Source organism: Acanthopagrus latus, chromosome 9 (assembly GCF_904848185.1).
Source record: "Acanthopagrus latus isolate v.2019 chromosome 9, fAcaLat1.1, whole genome shotgun sequence".
NCBI classification, from domain to species: domain Eukaryota; kingdom Metazoa; phylum Chordata; class Actinopteri; order Spariformes; family Sparidae; genus Acanthopagrus; species Acanthopagrus latus.
Window position 1 is genome coordinate 5,687,431 of NC_051047.1, and position 19,128 is coordinate 5,706,558.

General features: G+C 41.7%; 2 protein-coding genes across 5 annotated transcripts; one reads left to right on the forward strand and one right to left on the reverse strand.

Moving 5' to 3' along the window:
- Window positions 1-1,489: 1,489 nt before the first annotated feature.
- LOC119025468 lies at window positions 1,490-11,504 on the reverse strand. 4 transcript variants are annotated; one of them, XM_037109040.1, is made up of 5 exons: window positions 11,382-11,504; window positions 9,272-9,341; window positions 8,912-9,101; window positions 6,631-6,834; window positions 1,490-2,397 (listed from the first exon to the last, which is right to left on the reverse strand). In XM_037109040.1, the coding sequence occupies exons 2-5, from the start codon at window positions 9,322-9,324 to the stop codon at window positions 1,642-1,644; spliced, it is 1,203 nt and encodes a 400-aa protein (XP_036964935.1). In that variant the 5' UTR covers window positions 9,325-9,341; window positions 11,382-11,504; the 3' UTR covers window positions 1,490-1,641. The 4 variants fall into 4 exon arrangements, with proteins under 4 accessions (XP_036964935.1, XP_036964933.1, XP_036964937.1 ...); XM_037109038.1 differs by lacking the exon at window positions 11,382-11,504 and adding an exon at window positions 10,535-10,605; XM_037109042.1 differs by lacking the exon at window positions 11,382-11,504 and adding an exon at window positions 10,479-10,501.
- On the forward strand, window positions 11,472-18,896 carry ska3 (spindle and kinetochore associated complex subunit 3). The gene is made up of 11 exons (XM_037109033.1): window positions 11,472-11,720; window positions 11,825-11,886; window positions 12,420-12,591; window positions 12,726-13,164; window positions 13,295-13,356; window positions 13,995-14,185; window positions 14,420-14,623; window positions 14,881-15,072; window positions 15,245-15,324; window positions 15,970-16,109; window positions 18,093-18,896. The coding sequence occupies exons 1-11, from the start codon at window positions 11,603-11,605 to the stop codon at window positions 18,248-18,250; spliced, it is 1,818 nt and encodes a 605-aa protein (XP_036964928.1). The 5' UTR covers window positions 11,472-11,602; the 3' UTR covers window positions 18,251-18,896.
- The last annotated feature ends 232 nt before the right edge of the window (window positions 18,897-19,128 follow it).

A 19,128-nucleotide genomic window follows, 5' to 3' on the forward strand; every position in this document is an offset into this window, starting at 1 on the left:
CCCATCTGTTTAATCATCCATCCACATTATGAAAACTGACCTCTGGTTCAACTTAACAGTAACTCTACAGCACTCAGCATATTTTGCCTGTGCAATGAAGAATGTCACCACATGTCCGATTGTCCAGCTTCTTGTGTTCTATCCCTGTTCTGACTCTGCTGTGGCCACCGTAGTGGCTCGGTGATGCTCCCTCTACGTGAAGCATCGTTGCCTGCCATCCTTCTATACTTCCATCCCAGTTCCATCCCACCCAGAGTCTAATCGGTCTTGAACCTTCGCTACCATCTAACTCCAGCTCCTGCCAGCTGTTCTATTGTAACTGTTTGTCGCTGTGGCCGAGCAAAGTAACATCATACATGTGTTAAAAACTTCTCACCAACTCACATAACCTCTCCTCAGGAAGTTACACAATTTTTTAAAACCTTGTCCCTCTGTCCTGTAGTCGTGTGTCAGCTGAATAATTGGCTGCGCTGCCCCATCCGAGAGTACCAAGTTACTGCTCCAGTGGTCTGTACCAATGACCTTTCAGAAATTTGCAGGAATATGGGCAAAACAAGGATGTTGCATTAAACACTGGATACAGTGTTGGAGGCAGAGCCCCATTCGTTCCTATAGAAGCTGCTCACTTCTAGGCTATGAAAATACCCACATCTTCCACATTGTGGGGCCCAGACTTCTGCCAAGCAAGCCAGCTTCTGGTCTGTCATCCAGCTAACTTGTCTAGAGATTTAATCTTGTGGCTCTTTTAAATTTTATTGGACCAAATGGCTTAAATTATGACTGTGAAAGGAGTCACTTCACCGGGGTTGTGACGCTCAATAACATGAACCATCGTTTTACAGACACTTCTTTTGCAGTGTGCATCATCAGTGCGTCCTGTGACGTTGTAATTACACAGTCTGGCCACTATGAAGGTTGGCTTCAAAGCATGGTGCTGTTCCCGAGGGCTTGGGACGAAATGACTGCTGAGTGCGGACAGGAAGCTCCATCTGTATTTGTTTGCATGTCTAACGTTGAGCATAAATAGCTTCAGCCACCCTGTTCTCAGACCTCAGCAAGCAGAGGCTGTTCTTACGCACAACTAGATGCTAACATTGGCATGCTAACATGTTTGTGTGGATTGTTTCAGCAGTTGCAACGTTCACCATGCTCATGATCTCAGTTTAGCACGTAAGCATGCTGAGATTGACACATCTGTACAACGCAGCACAGCTTATTAATCATCAAACCACTTTTGACAAAGTGACATTTTTACCTCATAATGGCGCTAGATAAAGAGTCATACAGTTTATCCCTTTGGAGCCCATGAATGTACAAATTTCATGCAATGCATCCAGTAATTGCTGAGATAGTTCAGGCCGGCTGTCTGACCAACTGACCGATGGTATCCTCCCTGCTGCACTGCCACTGGCTTCTCTAGGGATGTCTTAGATAAGACCCAAGCTGTAGTTTTGCCGATGATATAATAAAAACTCATGTATGTCATTGCTCCTTTCCCCCAAAATGACGTTTATTTGTAAGCAATATTACACAAGACATGTCAATGCCACTGTGAGAGCAACAAAAATAAAGCCGATACTCCAATATGATAATGAAACATCTGTGTGAGAACAGCGTGTTGTTTTCTCCCCCCCTCCTCTTTCATCCAAACACACACACGGTGCCCGAGGCCAGCCGGTGTTTGTACTCGTAGAGGTAGTAAGAGGCTGGAGGGAAGTTGCACTTCATCTCCATCCTGCCCGGCACCACATGAACCGCCACACCGGATCCCAGCCCTTCCTGCAGCTTCTTCAGCATGCGTGAGGCCAGGTAACGCCGCGCCCTGCCCGGGTCTTCCTCAATGGAGGCATACACCTCAGGTGGTGGGTTGGGGATCTTCCACTCCAGGTCCACGATGAGCTGGTGGATGCGACTCTTGTCCAGTGAAGTCGGTGTGTCGCGGTAGCACGCCACCACGTGGGGAATCGGTGGTTCAGATGCCACAGAAAGGAAATTGTTGAGCGGCTGTTTTTCCGGCACTTCTTCCTTATCTCCCTTATCTGCCTTTTCCTCTTGTGGCTCCTCCTCCTCCTTCTCGTCATCCATGGCTCCCACAGCAGGGTGGAGCATCACCGCCCAGCGCAGCCAGTCGTAGTTCTTCTCCAGGGTCTTCAGGATGTTCGACGCTGCCTCCTCAGGAGGTGCACGGTCCTGCACGGCCTGGTGGAGCTGCTGCCGTACATCTTCCTCCGCCTGCTGCAGAAAGTAGCCTAAGCAGCGGCCTCCTGTGTTCTTCATCTTCCTGTAGAGGGCACCCATGCGGTCAGACCAGGTCTTCATCAGGAGAGCCTGGTCTCTGCCTGTCAGAGAAGCCTGCGTGAAGAGGCACAGCAGACCGGTACCCAGGACAAAGTTAACCTGTGGAGAGTAAAAGAAGAAAGCATGAGCTAACGTTAATGAGGGCTGCATTCTATGCTGGTTCACTGGAACAGCTAACTGGGATGCTTAATGAAACTGAGCCATCATTAATGTTCTTTATACAGATCAAAATTGGGCATATGAGGATATTTTAATGTTTCACTTGATTGTTTATTCTGTGACTTTTATTAAAAAAGGTCTTTAAGGCTCCCTTTAAATTAACGACTTTCTTCGCAAAGTGTGATTCCACCCTGCTCAGATTATAAAGTATTATAATTAGGAATCCTGCATATTTAAAGGATATTTTACCACACAAATAATAAAATACCATACACTGCAATTTCTTTCTTTTTTTACGCTAGAGAGCAGCTTAAATTGAACCCTCTGGTGAGCCAACTTTGGCTCCACTGTCGTCAGCCCTGATCTGAAATATTACATAACCAGGATTGGCCTCTGGTTGACTTAGCCCATGGTTGTCTAATCAAAAAAAAAAATAAATCAGTGCAGACACACTAATGAAGAAATAAAGTCATACAGTGCGTAGCTGTTCTACCAGACAGCACTGGGCAGCCCTGATTTAGAACATGTGTTTAAGCCTGCGTGAGTACCAGATGGGTTGTTTTATCACATGAGTGCTTTTCAAATAGTGTTGAGTAAAATTAAAGCTGGGCTTCACAAAATTTCAGACTGTCCATTCAAAAGTAGTCATTTATTTTAATAAACGGTTTAAGTAATCAGAAACCCCGCTGTGCCTTTTTGACCAAGTAGTCTGAGGACAGGAGCCTCGGGTTCCATTAGCACAGCGCCATTTTGGTTTCAATGACATCAGAAGAATAACAGAAAATATGCAAAAAAAGACTAACATGCTTTGTTTCGGATCGGCCATTTTGCGTGCAGCATAACCAATAACTTGTGTTACTCTTTAAAAGTTGTGTTGCACTACTGTGTGAAATTTGAAATCAAATCGATTCATGTGTACAAAGTGGACAAAGTAGTGTTTTTGTCGCGTTATTGTTCTGCTTTTGTACGAAGCCAGCGAAACCCATCGGTCTGACAACCGGTCATTATTTACAGTCTGATTAGCAAGTTGAGACACCAGAATTGAGTTGGAGAGGCTGTACATGAGTGCAGATACATTTTTGAAAAGCTTAATGTGTGTTGTCAGGTGGCGACCTGTAGTAGCTTCAAAGGAGGAAATGAGGAGAGGGGGAAGAAAGAGTGAAAACTCTGTATACGGAGGAGGTCTGTTCATGTCAAACATGAAACCAGACGTTTGTGTTGAGTTTGTTTAACTTACTAACAAAGTGAAGTAATGTTACATATATATTATAATTATAGTATTTAATGCAGGTACGTTTGTAACAGAGAGTGATTTCAATCCAAACCGGATGTTTTTTTGAAACCTTACCAAAACTGCGACAGACAGGATGGAGGTCTGATACACTGCAACAGCCATGGTGTTTTTGGAACGGTGACATAATGTTGTTGTAGGAGTCACTGAAAATCAACATTTCAGTCGTGTTGGTCTGACAATTTGTTGGTTTACCTGCCTGTTTAAATGCAATCGGTCATTACTATTTGGACTACAAATGGAACCCAGAAAACTTCCACTCGTCCCCTGACAGCTGCATTCATGTGTCATTCCTCTGCTGTCTCCACTCTGATATTTAGAGTTTATAGAGTGGTGTCGTGATGACATTTGGAGGCTAACCTGGAAGCAGGCATCTCCCCTGTTCCCTCGACAAAAGAAAAGTATAATTTGTATCTACAGTGGACCTGTAAAGACGGACTAGTGGGCAGATGAGTTTCTGTGTTTGCTGTGATGACTTATTGTCACACGTTTAGAGCTTTATAGTTAAACTGTGGCACATTAATCACATATTTGATGTCATAGAGCAAAACGTGTAGATATCTTCAGCCTGTGGTAATGTCGCACCACAGGCGATACTGTGACCTGGGTACGTCAGCGTAAAATCACCTACCAATGGTAAATGAGTCTTTTCTGAACAGAATGTGTGTCGCTGACAGCATTATATATATATATGAAAAGTTCAGATTTCAGGTTTTGGCGTTCCCTTCCTGTGGGCAGCGCCAAATCATGTCATTTTTAACGTTTTTGTTTTTTTTTTGCATCTTAGAATTTCAGCTGATAAAACAGTGGTAGTTTGTATCAGAATTATGCTTAACGCAGCTCTAAAGAATTATTTATGACACTGTGTTGTCTTCAGCTGTACATCAACCCATCTGGGATTTTCACTGACTATGCTGAACATTAAAGTGTTTCTAAATCGCGTCCTTACCACAGTGCAGAGCCTGGTTCTAACTGCTCTGGCGCGTTCTCTTAAACTCTTGGCTCTGAGCGACTGTCCAAGCTCCCCTCTGTGCTCAAAAGAAACCGCACACAGGAGATCCGGGTGTGATACACAGAGCCTGTCACTGTCTGTGGATCTGTAGGTGAAGCTACGGACGATCTCGGCAGTTATTCTTGCTCTGTATTCCTTTATCATGGAACGCATTTTGTCGGATTTACAAAAGACGCCATTTCATGTCCTCTTGTGCCAGCGGGGAGAGAAAGAGCCCAGTACGACACATAAACGTATCGCCTGCAACATATTTACACATGATACGTTCTTCAAGGTTAAAGAAACATGGCTGCGGTTCCTTTGTTTAACAAGGTCAGGCTCTCCAGTGTGGACACATGATTCACAGCGGTGACTTTGATTCCTGGTCAGGGTTAGGCAGGTCCTTCTCTTCAAGTGAAACCTTCTGCTGTGCACTGTAGATTCCTCAGCTTGTTACAGAGTATAAAGTATTAGTTTGGTTCTATCAAAGTGTTCAGTGCACAGTTTCACTGTGATCGACTGTGACTGCACAGTGAGGGCACATTTAGGAATTACTTGCGCCTCCGTGAAAGCGCTGGGCTTTAATTTAAGTCAGAGTATTTATGCAAATCAGGTCGGCGGGCAAACAAGTCCTTGAACGGCGAACTACACAAACAAATCGTCCGTTCGGCTCCGGTTTCAAGCAGAAATCACTTCAGCATTAAGGCTAATCCACCGAGGCTGGCTCCCTCGCATCCTAAAGCCCCTTGATGAGTGAACTCTGGACCTGTTCGAGTTTCTAGGATGTAAACCCTGCCTGTCTTCTCTGAAGTAACAACAACAGCGGCTGTGTTGAAGACAACCTCTGCACACACTGTTTAGGCCGCCCTCAAAACAATCGTACGTGTTGCGTGTAACATGGGCTAAACGCTGGTCCAACCTCGGTCATGGCTGCGAATGTGTTTAAAAGATGATTGCGTAATTAGTTTTACGTAACAAACAGCCCTGTTCCTGCTGCAGAGTCTGTCAAGGTCCACTTCTAACCGCGGATGGTCATTGCGTGTCATGCTCAAGGGCACCGGGGCAGATGGACGAATGGACACATGGTTTTTCATTTGAAGTGACATCGACATTTGTTGTTTATTTTTCTACATGAGAAACAGGAAAGGAACGTTCTATTTAAAACTCTGCAGAAAGAGGAAATGCTCGCACTCACGTTGGCTTTCGTGGGTCTCAAACATTTTAGTGACGTCACAGTTATGTAATGTCGTTTCGCATAGAATACAGTCTTTCCGTTTTAAGTTTGAAGTCAGAGAGGCTCCGCCATCGCAGAGCTCTGTTGTTTCTCCTTTTAGTGGATAACAAATGTTTGTACCAACGGTGCAGGCAAAGGGGAATTTGCCAACTCAGCTTGCAGAAAGACAACAGAAGGTCACAGCTCTGCTGAATTAAAGATTCAGTTTGTTTCCGCTGCATGAGGATAAACGCGGCATGCTTCATTTCCCTCAAGACCGCCATGTTTTTCTGTCAGATTCAACTTTTTGGTTTTGAAAATGAATTATTAATCTTGTGCAGCTGTGCTCCTGAGTGACTGTTTCATATAAACTTCCACACGGAGATTGAGTATATTTGCATTATTTTAATGAAATGCCATCTGAAAAGCTTCTTAACAGATTAGTTACAGCTCCTGTTCTAAAATAGTGTCTTGTATTAATATCCATTTTCTTTATGGGTGTGTGTGTGCATGCATGTGTGCGTGCATGTACGTCCTCTGCTGATGTTAAGCAGGGGTTCGTGCCTCTGTATACTGACATGTTTAATGAGAGGAAATTAAACTCTGGGGACCCCTGCAGGGAGATTTGTCACTACACCCACCCCCCCACCCCACCCTGTGCCCTGCACCTTCACAAACCTTGACGCAGAACTCCCTCAGCTCCCAGCGTTTGGGCTTGCGGCTCAGTATGACCTCCTCCAGCAGCGTGGGCTGGTCGGTCAGCGCCGACACTCCCATCAGGCGGTTGTAGAGCGCCGTCAGCTGCCTCTCCAGCCGGTAGTCCTGCACGTACTGCAGGAACACCTCTGTCTCCTTCTTGGTGAAGTCTGACTGGGCCCTCACCTGAAAAAACAAGCAGGGCGAGAGGAGTTTAACTTGAGATGAAGAGGTCAAGCGAGCGGACTCAGTCACACATTCAGAGAGTCGTTTTATTTCTAAAAATGAAGAAAAAGGCAAGTCGAAACTGCATCATCAAAAGCTACATTATTCATTCAGCATACTAAACGAATGCGAAATTACTTCATCACAAATGTGTCATGTTAAAATATTTAAAGTTATTCTAAGAAGAAACAGAATTAACAAATATCTATCATTTGTTACTCCTTTCTAACTTTGTTCAAACAACCTACAACCATGGTCAGAATATTAGACAAAGCCCCCCCACCCACATCTCATTTTGCATCTCTTTGTGGTTGTCTTACATCTCTCTGAGTCTTTTTGTGTCTTTGTTCAGCCTGAAACCATTCAGTGCCTTATAAACCAACAGCAGGATTTTGAACTCTAAAATTTGACCAACAGGAAGCGAGTGTAAAGATCTAAGAAGCGGAGTGATGTGATCTAGTTGTTTGGTTCTTGAAAGGACTCGAGCAGCAGCATTCTGAATCAGCTGCAGCTGTCTGATGGATAGACAGCTTTACAGCTTCCACAGCTTCGAGATAAATGCATGGAGTTTTTCCAAATCCTGCCGAGACAGAAGTCCTTTTATCCTGGATATATTCTTAAGGTGATAGTAAGCTGACTTTATAATTGTCTTGGTGTGGTTGCTGAAACTCAGGTCTGAGTTCATGATTACACCGAGGTCTCTGGCTTGGTTTGTAGTTTTCTAAGTTACAAACTGAAACTGAGCAGAGCCTGTTAGTTGTTCTTCCGTGGCTCCAAATATGTCCAAAACACAACATTTCAATAAATATTTACTGTTTGGGTTTATTTGAAGCATTTCTATAAACTATCACAGTGAGAATATGTATACGGATGATTGTCTTTTGCTAGGTAGGTTTCACTGCCCACCATATTTTTATCCTCTTACCAATTCATATGATATCAAACAACAAATGTCACGGCCTCTCGAGACGAGGCTCACAAGACATCTTCACTGTGCCAGGATTCACACTTTCTTTTGTATTCTCACTCCAGAAACAACTTGTTTTGTTTTGGGGGGTTTTTTTTTCAGATTCTGTTGCTTGAAAAACCTATGTTATGAAATGGTGGCTGTATTTAGCTCATCTGAGAGATTTGTACTGATAAACACAGCAGTTCCTATTAGCATTATGGAATAATTACACCGGGGGGAAAAAAGGCACAAGCCAGTTCATATTCAGTCCGGTGAAACTAAACAGATGCTTCAATATATCTGTATTTAGGCCTACATAATACGCTTAACATGATGAGTTCAGCCACAGGTCAGTGGAAGTCACACAGCTGTTCAGGAAAATTGGCCGAGCACTTGTTACTCTTCAAGGTCAGCTCCACCTTCAGAGTCCTTTGACCACGTTGATCTAGAAAAAAAATGACCCGATCTGGTTGCCGGAGTTGAATACGTTCTATATTCACGTCCTCTCTTCTCTCAGCTATCCATCTGTCAGCAGGCAGCAGGCCACAGATCAGCGTTCAGTTTTAATTGCAACCGAAATCTTTCGCCTTTTATTTCTCATCCAATTTGATGTGGGAGTTAGAGAGTCTATCTCAAAGCTGTTCGAGGACTGTCTCAAAATTTGGATACTGGCATCTGTGTTTTTTAAACAAGACACATGTAACAAGGTAGAAGCCATGTGTCAGTCACTAGTCAAAAGAGGGACTGCAAGTTGAGAATGTATCTTAAATATATTTACTTTCCAAATACAACAAAAGTTGCTTTCACCTTCAAGAGGGTCAGGACACCTAAGTATGATGATGCATTTAGTGTGATGGTAGGTGTTTATAGGAGTGTTTTCCATTTGTGTCTTTAGAGCAGATGTCCAAAACATGCATAACTAGAGAAGTGTTGTTTTAAAGTATTCACATGAGGAGAAATTAATAAAAGAGTCAGCTGTTACCATACAAGTTAGAGCTCATGTCTTCAATACCCTCCAAAACACATCAGCAAGTTGTTGGCTCTGCTAAATATAACTGCATGTTTGAGCTCCGGGGACAGTGTCCTCACCGCGGTGCCCAGCTGGTAGTAGACCACGGCCAGATCGTCCTCCAGCCGGTGGACCTCCTGGTCGTCCAGCAGGCCGTGACCTGATGCTCCCAGCTCCTGGTCGATGCTGTCCAGGTTCTTCTTGGCCACCTCGGTCTCCTCTGCTGTGGCACTGCCACCCAAATAAGAGCAGATCCCTTGGACCTGGACCCTGAGCATCACATACACACACACCACTGATTCACTTTATAAAGACTTCTGACATGCTACAATTTCACCAGATAGGGCTCTTCATATAAAGGAGTGTGCATTTAAATGAAGCATTATGTAGAAATGAATGAGATATTCACATGCACAATCTGGTATAAAGGAAAAACTGACCTCACAGTTTGCATGTAGCCCACAGGCTCCAAAACCTTTCCAAACATCGCCATGGTTCCTGAGCTGCGGTCTGAATAATAAGCAATGGAGAAAGGGAACAGTGAACCCCACAATCCGGACAACAGATAATACTGAAATTCGTATAAATCTTGTAAGACAATCAACTTGAGACCAAATAACACCTGTGCATTTCTTATTACAACTCACCTCAGTTGTTCAGTGTGCACTCTTGTACTGACCTTCACAGATTGTCCAATATTTATACACTCTCCTGAACAACCAGTTAATCTGATAAGAGTTCTCCACCCACAGCTCTCTTTGCAAATGAGACGAGGATGGAGCATGAAAAAACGATGCATTTAAGGGGTAAATATAGAGCTAGCTTTATTCTACAGTCTGACTGTGGAGACGTATATATCCTCACATGACCATGTAATCTGTAGGGGTGTAAGACAAAAAAATGCAGCCTTTATGATCAGTCTTGCCATTCAGTGTTGACTTTATTTACAGGTTCATTTTGATTAATGATGAAAAATCTCAATTGATTACACCTAAAATTCTAAATATTAAAAGAGCACTATGTAGTTTTGGAGAAGAAATTTAAACTCAGAATTTTAATATTTACGGTATAAATGCATGCACCATTAAACACAATTAAAAATTGAAACTACAAATTGATATCATGAAATGGAAAATTGCAAAGTCAAAAGGGAGGGAGGAAAAGTGAAAATTTTATTTATTTATTTTATTTATAAAATGTTAGCAATTTATCTTTAAACTAGATAATGCAGGATTTTTCTGAGAAAATACGATAGACTGACACCAAATTAATGTATTTCAATCATCACTCATGATCTACTAGAGGTGTGTGGTCACGTCTGTCTGCAGAGACCCTGCCCTCCACCTGCATTTTCTTATATTTTCATTATTTTGCTGTGTTTGGAGGCTTCAGGGTGTTGGCCTGTGAGTGGTGGTGTGCACCCCCCCAGCCAATAACACTGCCAGTTCAGGACGCAGCAACCGGGTCGTCGCTCTTCTCTGCTCTCAGTCCGTCATAAAGAGCTTCAGGTCTGTGTTTCTGTTTGACCGAGGGTGGGACGAGCTACACAGACACAAACACAAACAGGTACTCTCTCTCTCTCTCTCTCTCTCTCTCTCTCACTTGAGCTATTCATAATATCAGTACTTCTTGTCAGTTTTTAATTACCATTTTCCGTTTAACATTAATTTGTGGCCTGATTATCTTGAATACTAATATACCACCTGCTGCCGCCATTTGAAAAGCCTGCATTCAAGAGCACAAAGCGACAGTTCCCATTTCATTGACTTTCCTCCGGTTCTGCCAAGGTGTTGTTCAAAGCCAATACACACTCGATCTGATGTCAATTTACCTGACCTGTGTTGCTTGCTGAAGAGCTCCATCTCCTGGCAGCAGGGCCTCCTATATTTACTTCTCAAAGTATAGTGGTTATTTACCTGACATGTGGAGACAACGGTAAATAGTAAAAATTGTAAATATATTGTACTTATATAGCACCTTTCTAGTTTTAGCAACCACACAAGTGCTTAACAACACAAATCAGCTTTCACCCATTCACACACACATTCATACCCTGGTGACAGAGGCCAGAGACCTGCAATTAAAGCAGAGAGGAACATGACAGAAACTGCTTTGTATGTCCACTCAAATACCACAGTGCAAACCAAACCTCCACCCTTCACCTGCCGAAAAACAAAATGTTTGTTCCCTGTTTAAACCTGAAACTAGTGCAATTACGCAAGTGCAGGCTTATCAGTGTGTGGAGTCTTGAAGCATGGTAAGGAGAATGAAAGAAACAAGTGATATGGAAGCAGCTAAGAGAAAAGGTTCAAGGGAAGAGAAAATTAGGTAGGAAGCATGAGGAATATTGTTTTTTGTTCTAGTAAAGACTAGATTTAGTTGTAAGTATTTTGGCCATGGTGGTTGCCTGTGTTGCTGAATGGAAAGGAAATCTGAGAGAATAAAAAAGAGCTGTTAATGTTGTGAGAAACTAGTTTTTGAATTGTTGGTGTAGGAGAGGCTTTCATTTTTTTTATTATTATGAATGTGACAACGGTTGGGAAACTTTACTTTTTAAAATCTGGATTAGATGGTTTCTTTTCTTTCCTGTAGATGGCGATAATGTGGTATCTTGCGACACCAACGAAGAAGAGGAAGCCGCTTCCGCTTCTGGCGCCAAAATCAAAAAGCATCTTCCTGTTGGAGGAGAGCCGAGGAGGTAAACAAACGCCAGTGTGAGTGTAGGATTGGGTTTGAGAGGATTGCTGTATAGTTTGGACTCTTACCTGAAAATGGACCCGACGTCACGGTTCTTTAACAAGCTGAGAAAGCTGGCGGTGACTCTGGAGTCAGAAACTAACAAGCTCCAGCACACATTTGACAACCGAAACAAAGACGACGATGACAGCGGTGAGTGACACACTGATAAACCAGCCTGATGGTGCGACACTGTTCAGCATGTATATAATAATGGACAGTGCCCAGGTGTCAATACGAGTTTCTTGTCATTGCAGAAGCCACAGCGAGAGGGATGAGAGCGTTACACGAACTGAGCTCTGAAGTCGGAACCCTAAAGGTACGGTTACGTCATGACCTGTGCACCAAACTCTGTTCATTAAACTGATAAGTTACTTTATGGGAGCTTGGTTTGACGGCATAAACAAACGTGACGCTGACAACTTATTACAACACACTGGCTGTCTACTCACCTGCAGTCTAACACTATAACAATATGGTTATTTAGAATAGAATATGGATCTTTTTAATGACTGCTACCAGAGTTTAACCAACACATTCATTATTATTCTTAAGGTTAGCAGCAGTGGTAGTTGTCGTTGGACTTTTAGGTAAATACATTGTTTGTTGCAGTAAAATAAATGGCATAGATTGTTTGTAAAGAATACATATTTCCTCCTAAAGCATGTGTATATATATATATATATATATATATATATATATATATATATATATATATGTATATGTATATATGTATATATGTATATATATGCCATGTCTATTTTAAGGCCATAGCCACATGTACTTTAAATCTGGTAGCTTGTTAACTTTTGAAAGGAGGGCAATTATCATTTCTGGTCTGTCCTCACACAGGGGCAGCTACAGGAACAGCTGGCTCAGCAGAAAGCACGGGATAATGAGGTGAGCAGCTTCATTAAGGCCTGTAGAGTGATGCAGCAGAGGGTCACTCAGGACATTCAGGCAATGAGGGAACTCTGCGAGAAATATGGTTACCAACCTCCCCGAGACACCCAGGCACAAACCAGTAAGTAATGAATGTAGCTGTCACACACAGTCAGCCTATTTGTGAAGGTTAAATCTAACTAAAAGAAAATCAGATGCATTAAAAAAAAGATTTTTTATTATTTTTTTTTTTTTTATTGTGACTCACCTACACAGGGGCCACAGGTCAGCAGTCAGATGCTGGAAATGAGGCAGCAGATGAGTTAGAAGAAGGAGAAGGGGAAAGCCAGGAGGAGGTCGGAGATGATCCCTCTTTATCACCTCCTAAAGCAGGACCGCCTCCCGTCACTGACGTTCTGCGAACCCCGCAGCTCTCTGACTTCGGCCTGTCTGAGATGCATCTGAAGAGAGCTCTGGCTGGGGCGGAGTGGTGCTCTGAAGTGCCCCCTATGCCGGAGATGAGGCTCCCTCCCCCATCACTCAACATGCCTGCATCTCCACCTATGCCCATAACTCCTAAATGTGCCCTGCGGATGGATGAGGAGGAGGTGCAGACACCCCAGATGCATGACTTTGGCATCTCAGAGCACACTATGTGTCTGCTCAACGACTTCACTATGGATCTGTTACAGAAGAAAATTGACAAGCCTCCAAGGTAGAGCATAATGTGCTTTACAGAATCCATACAGTATATGACATTTATTGACCCCTTCTGGCAACATGCAGCAGTACTGTAAGAAATCTTTCAAGAGCTGAGTCTTATTATGTGTATTCTTCTTAAACAGACCATCACAAGACATACCTGCACCACCAGTGAACTCACTAATGGAGAGTTTGCAGGCTAAAGGTATGGAATTATCACAGCTCATGGTTTTGCCAGCCAGGAATATAAGCAAATTTTTCTGTTCCTCTGATCTCTATCCATCCTCTTTTTGTTGTTAAATTCAGCTTAACCAAGGACCAGGTGCCTCATCACAGAAACTTCCTAAGCCTGAAATACAATCTTAACTCAGTTTAGGTAGTTTAATTCCAGTTTATGTATTACAGAAACATGTTAGAACTGAAGAATTTCTTTCTTGTTATGAGGCCCCAGTTTCAGCTTAAAACATTCTTTGGGTTTTATTTTCATTTTGTTCTTCTTCTGCATTTACAAACTGCTCCTGGGTCTTTTTGTAATTGGCTAAATGTTTTATTAACTCTATTACATGACATTGAGAAATTAGTTAACAAGACTATAAAAAGGCCTTGTGACAGCAATCTTTTCCCCATTTTATCTGAATGCTCTTAAGTATGAGAAATGCATATTAAATGTACTAAAAACATGAATAAAACATGAGTATTATGACACAGCTGCTTTTAGAGGATTTTCAGAAAACCATAATCATAAAACAACATTAAACATAATACCACTAATACATTTACATAAATGCCACATCCTCCTTGCAAAAAATATGTTATTCTATCCCTTTATATCACATTGTCCAGACAACTTGGAGTCCCCCGAGCTGCCTGTGTTTTGCACCCCTGGGCTTAAAATAAAAAAGACAAACGTTCACTGCTCGCCACCCACACAAGGAAATGGTGACCACAAACCCTCCACAAGCAACCAGCCAACCACCCCAGAGGTTCCAGTTTTTCAAACCCCATATGTGAACCGAATGGTCAGCACCAAAAAGGTACAATCAATGTGTGCACGTGGAACATTTACTTGATGATACAACTTCTCTCTTAACTGTGGGTCTTAATAGTCAAATGTCCCCCCTGGGTGATCAATAAGAATGATCTAATCATCAAGTTGGTTTTAAGATATACTATTGTGAATAAAATGTGTTTCTTTATTTACTTATCCAGACTGGCTGATCAGAGAAAATTTTAGCTCAGATTTTGTGCCTTTCTGCATGTCTTCACAGAGTGCTCGGCAGCCTGACCCCATCAACATACAAATGGACGACAATAGCCAAACTTTCAAATTTCAGACGTCTCCTCGTAACGGATCGATCAACTCCAAGCGCTCCTGGGAATATGATGTGCCAGAGATGTCCGTGTTGGGTGTGGAGGACCAGATGCCAGAGATGCCAAAGCTAGAGTTTGCTTTGGACAATTATTTACAAAATGTAAGACTAAAATTCACCACTGTTTTGTCTGAGGGTTTTGTAATTTCTAAAGTAAAGTATGCCAAATCACTGTGTGATTAAATGTGGTTTACAGACCATCAGGATACTCTAGTGGAAAATTCAGTCAGTAAATGGCAAAATAAGAAGTCAATAATGACTTTTGACTTCTGTTTAATGATACAAAGACTTCATATTTAAAGATAAACTCCTTTATTTACTGTTTGCCTGCAGTTTTACTTGTCTTATATTCACTCCAGAAAAGTTCCAAAATGCTGAAGAAGACCAGTGAGCTTGAAAAGGTGACTAAGGAGCCCACTGTTAATAGTCTGGAGCTGGACGGACCAACCCAGGAGTTCAATTTAGGGACACCTTGTCTCAGGATGGACTTTGGAGACCCCAGCACACCAGAGATGCCAGAACTCAGCTCTGTTACACAGGACATCTGTAAAGTGTGTACCTCGAGTTTTTAGATTGATTTACATGCCTTCAAGTTACTTGACCAAAGTAAATCAACTTGTCTGACATATTACCTAAAACCCCCAAACAACTTTACAATATGTCAGATTCAACTTTCCTGCCATACTCCTTCAGTGTTTTTGTGATTCTTCTTTTCTTTTGTAGCTTGTGTCTCAGGCTCAGTTGAAAAAGCATGCCATGGCCATTGTGCATCCAAATGTCAAGGCTGACAAATATAAAAGCAGGTAAAGTATCGCAGAAAAACACTTATATCTAACCAGGGACTGACCCATTTTGAAGAAACATTCAGTGTAGAAGGCAAAACCTTTGCTAAAGAAATGTTTGTAGAATCTCCCCACTAAAGTTGCAAGACTCAATGCTCTTATTGTGACATGCTCAGGGATACAAAAAGTAAAACCGGCAGTGAATTGAAGAAGTAACTGTGCAGGAATATCGTGATCATAAATTGAATAAAGTATATATAAATGCAAGATGAAACCATTTACCCAAGGCTTAAAGATCCACCTGCGGCCAGACAGTGAGGAAGTTGTCGTCCCAGTTACATACAGTGGGATGTTTAGTTCTCAGGTCCTTCTCTTTGTGAAGATCAGACAAGATCAGACTGCTTCTGAGTCGAAGAAAAGAATAATAATTATGACATTCAGGGATATTTACTTATATTTACTTCTTTTTTTTAACATTTTGGGATAGAGGGATAGTTTTGTCAATCCTGTCTGTTTCAAATAAGAATAGATGTTTATTTCTTTCTACATAGTGATTTTATTTGTGCTGTCCTGAAAATCATACGTCTTTTTTTTTAATGTTGTTATTGTTTAATTAATTTTTTTCCCAGTCAGGATTTTAATTGTGCCATATCCTCTCCCATCCAGTCCTCCTGCCAATGCCGTGAGTGTGTCCGTAGTATCGGAGACTGAGTTCCAGAGTTTACCCAGCTACCTGAGGCAGATGACTCTGCACAACCTCAACCAGACAATACACAACATCAACAAATTCATAGCAGAGTGGCCAGGTCAGTGCTACAGTTCACTGATGATTGAAGTTAATTAATTAGTATATTGAAATTATATTTATGTACTCAAGTACAATTTACAGGTACTTTTGCAAAACTTGAGTGCAGTACTTGAGTACATGTACTTTGTTTACATTCCACCCCTGCTTGCTACTAAACCACTCATCTTCTGCCAAGCTGGCTAGGACTGCATCTCACCACCTAGGTCTTAGGTAACAATAAAATGTTAAATAAACACTCATTACTTGTCTCAGATGCAAACCACCGAGAGATGCTTGTCTTTCAGTCTGCGTTACTGACTGACATGATTGTACTATAGCTTCCTAGCTACCTACCTTTGCTAATATTAGCAAGCAGATGTCATATAAGCATGAATAACAGGGTAGTTGGGACAGGCTTAACATTACATTGAAAAGGGAAAATAATGGTGTCATTGCTTATTAATGTTCCAAAATCTATTTCACTCACAAACCATATCGATGCATATCAGGACACATATATGGTGATACCAACCTTTTTTTTTATCTGTAATATGCACATGTAAGGACCATATCGGCCAATGAAATCAAAAGAGAGATAAATTGGTCGTCTCTAGTTTCCACTTGCATAAGCTCTAATTGAACACAACCAGGTCTTCAATCTTGGTTATGTTTGCACTATGGAACACAGTGTTGTATAGTCCTTAGTACTGACTGACTGTAGGCATATGGTATTAAATGCAGTGGGCTGCCCACGTCACTCAGTGGCCAGTGCTCCTCCACAGCCGGAGTCAAGCCGTAACCATGAAAGTAGAATACGCAGTATCTCATGTAGTTCATTACTTTAAAAGAATCCGATAGCAACACATGACTATTTAAAAGGAGTTAATTTACACCACAGGGCTGTATCACATGGTATCTGTGATATCACACTCACCGGTGTAAACTCACTGCACTCATACTCAAACTCCAGTTGTAGTAACAGGCATTAACCACATCAACTGGATCAATAAACTACTAATGCAACCTGTGATGGCCCAAAGAGGGCCACCTACACTTGGTTACAACCTTTAACTATAGTGCAGGGGGTAGGGTGGGTTGTCCAATAATCAGAATGTCGCTGATTCAAATCCCCAGCTGTTGAAGTATCCTTGAGCAAGATACTGAACCCCAAACTGCACCTTGAATAGCTAGGCTCAAGTGGCGAGGTCATTTTACCTTGGGATTTGGTTTACATCTAACAACAGTGCAGTGCAAGAAGAATGCATGTGGTCTTGTAGATTGCTGTATTTTCTTCCATATGGTGCATGCTATAAGTGGTATCATATTATTAACTTAGTGACTGACAATGAGTGGCCCAAAGGTGCCAGACAGCAAGTAAATGCTGCCACTGAAATAAAAACTGTGACACCATTATAAAATAAGACTGAACAAATGTAATTATTACAAATTAGAAAAGGATGACACACAGTGGATAAGATTTACTTTTGTATGATGGCAATAGTTGACCATAATAAATTGCAGTTAAAACTTTTTTTTTATCTCAAATTACAAACTGTCACGTAATGGCTATAATTAGTGGGGTACTGACAGATAATGGCCCAACAAGGACATCTGGAGTAGATAAGTGGTCCTGCTGTCAGGTGCGCTGCTATGGAACTGTCTCAGCAGATGTTGCCCATAGCAACAGAACGTACACCAGAAATTGGTAGTAATTTGAATGGTTTCCCAGTTTGACATTTATTTGGTTTTATTATGCCTTCTAAAAGAAAATGACCTCCTCTTACTCAAAACCCAGTCAAGACACCAAAAACAAGGGGATGCCTCTAGCTGAAGCACATGAAAGCAGATATTTGTTTTTATTCTGCTGGTATACCCACAAACGAGCTCATGAACAAGAAATACGAAAAGAACCAAAACAATATAGGTCCTGTTAAGAGCACTTTTAAGCAGCTGTCTGATTCATCTAACCAGTCACTGTTCTGTTCTGTGGTGCCCTCTGCAGGAGAAAAGACAGAGCTTCGGATGGAGGAGCTGAGGAGGATTACCAATGTTGGAACCAAGACCCCTGTGTACCTCCTCTGTCTGACCGAGCTCAAGAGGATGACGCATGTGGGAGGGGCCAGGGACACCTCTGTATACAAACTGTGCACACGCAGCTAAAGTTTTGAATTTGAGTTTGTCCGATTGTCCAAGCATAGTCACCTTTGGACTCAAAAACCTGCCTGTACCTCCATCTTTGACTTACTGACATGCAGATCAGTGGTTAATCAATATATCAACACTGCAAAAAAAGAACACTTAACAAGATAAATCTTGACTGATAACTTTACCAGAAAAAGTAGGCATGCAAATTGTTGTATTTGGATTGTAAATAGTTCTGATGCATGGCTAGTCAATAATTTGTCCTCCTTAAGTGTTATTCTGGTTTTACACTGACCTGTATATGGAAAAATCATAACACATTCCTGCATTTAATGTATGAATGAGCTCATTAAAGACTATTGATAGTGTAACATATTAAAAACACATTAACATATTAATTTATTGCATACTAAAAGTTCAAAGGGCTCAGTGTAAGTGTGTGACCTGAACTCTATGCAGAAAAAGCCCTCTGTGGCCCCAGTACAATTGACTTCCAGCAACCAGAGGGGACCCTGACTTTAAACATTCTGCCATATAGATACGTAAATATGCACACAATAGTTGAAGCAACAGATATTTGATATTTGGAAATGTGAACTTCTACAACTCAGTGATGACTAGGCAGCCTCCATCCATGAATAAAGATCATGTTGTACATTGGAAAGCCTCAGAGCAGCTGCTAATCTATTATGTAGTAGAGGTTATTTTATTAACCTCTGTTTACAGTCTTAATTGCTATATGACATAGCAGCAAGACTGTCCTTTGATGGGCCCCGCTGAGGACGCTGGTGCAGAACATGAACAGACTATATAAACTTTGGTCTTTAAAGGGGCACTGTGTAGTTTTGGAGAAAAACTTCAAAATCTGAATTTTAATATTTACAATATAACTGAGG